This window comes from Phytophthora infestans, genomic scaffold (genome assembly GCF_000142945.1).
Source record: "Phytophthora infestans T30-4 supercont1.49 genomic scaffold, whole genome shotgun sequence".
NCBI lineage: Eukaryota > Oomycota > Peronosporomycetes > Peronosporales > Peronosporaceae > Phytophthora > Phytophthora infestans.
The window spans coordinates 427,253-428,704 of record NW_003303710.1 but is presented as its reverse complement, the minus strand read 5'-3'; the positions used below and the strand labels follow the sequence as shown (position 1 = coordinate 428,704).

Below are 1,452 nucleotides of genomic sequence, written 5' to 3'. Positions count from 1 at the left end.
AGCCTGGTCCCAGCTCCGTCTGGATCTTAGTTGGGGCCTCTATACATAGACATCCAGAAATCATCCACTACATTCGCAGTGTGGGGGTTGTTCCCGTCTTTTTACCATCACATTGCCCAATATTTTAATCCGATTGAATTCCTGTTCGGCTATGTGAAGAGATCCTTCCAGCGCCACTACATCGAATTTAGCAATCATGACCTGATACCGTTTGGGCAGCGTGTTTGAAAACTGTGGATGGCGAATCCAGGGCTACTTCGATCCATCTGGACCACTATCGACAAAGGAACAAATAACACCTGGGCTTCGAGGTGAGGAACGCAACCTCAGTGACTTAGAATTCACGAATATCTCGTCCGAAGCGTAAGCCAAAAATCAAATACGTCAATACTTTTCTTTTCTTACTGTGTTGCGACTTCGTGTCGAAAACCTATTCTGCATGTTCATGGTCCTCAATATTCTCGAGCTCAAGCAGTGAATCAATAACCAAACTAAGAGACGGCGGCTCAATGTCTTGGATAAAGCTCTCGACTGTGTTCTGACGAGCCTCGAGACGTCTCTGACATTCGTCCAACAGACGTCCGTAAGCCTCCCAATGACGACGAAGCTCCTTGTATTCAGCCTGGGATCTTTTGACACAATTTAGAGCTACATAAGCTAACTGGATCCTGTTGGACAAGTGTCGTTGTAGCTGCGAGTCAGCGGGTTGAAACCGATTTGCCGTGTAGGTTGGTGGCCGCTGCTTCATTGCTGCATATAGAGTGAACCGATTTAGGTTTCTCGTGACTTGCGTACCCCACATTCGCCAGACCACGGGTTCAGCTTGGAAAGTATCCCCCATTCAGCTTGAATTTTCTCTACAACTTCTTTTAAGCAGCGTTTAGCGGTTACGCCAGCTCGATCAGTTTGCTCTGGCCTGATACAGGTCTGCGTGAATGCATCGAGATCTTGTGCTCTTGTAATAGCTACTCCATATTCATATACCAAGAGCGTCACAGGCTCACCAGGCATCTTCTCTAACCATTGCCTCCACCCTTGCTCGGACTTTGTTGTGTCAACAGGGCGTCGCTTCACTTTGAGCTGCATAGCCTTTTCCCATTCTCCAACGTCAGCTGTCTCAGTAGACCAACCTCCATATATCATCACTACACGGCATTTCGCGTGAAGGCTGAATAGGTCCCATATCTTCTGAATAATGTCGTTGAATGAGTGTCCATTTACAATTACGTCGTCCAATGTGTTGCCCGCCGTATCGCGTTGCACAATCGTTAACTTCTCAATTGGACGTACGACGAGTTGATACCGGGCTGATGGAGGTGTCGAGGAGCGTGGCCGCTCGGCACCGATACTTGAGTATGATCTAGGGAAACACGCCGAGGCTCAGTGGAGGACCCCTCAACGAGTGAAGTTGGGTGTATTCTCGCGTTTAGATAATATCGTGACTCAAGCAAT

The 1,452-nt window shown here is 47.9% G+C and overlaps 1 protein-coding gene across 1 annotated transcript; it reads right to left on the bottom strand.

The window, feature by feature from the left end:
- Positions 1-430: 430 nt before the first annotated feature.
- PITG_16781 (uncharacterized protein) lies at positions 431-1,136 on the bottom strand (the record flags this gene model as incomplete). The annotated part of the gene is made up of 3 exons (XM_002897061.1): positions 431-622; positions 985-1,080; positions 1,131-1,136. The coding sequence occupies 3 exons, from the start codon at positions 1,134-1,136 to the stop codon at positions 431-433; spliced, it is 294 nt and encodes a 97-aa protein (XP_002897107.1).
- Positions 1,137-1,452: the final 316 nt, after the last annotated feature.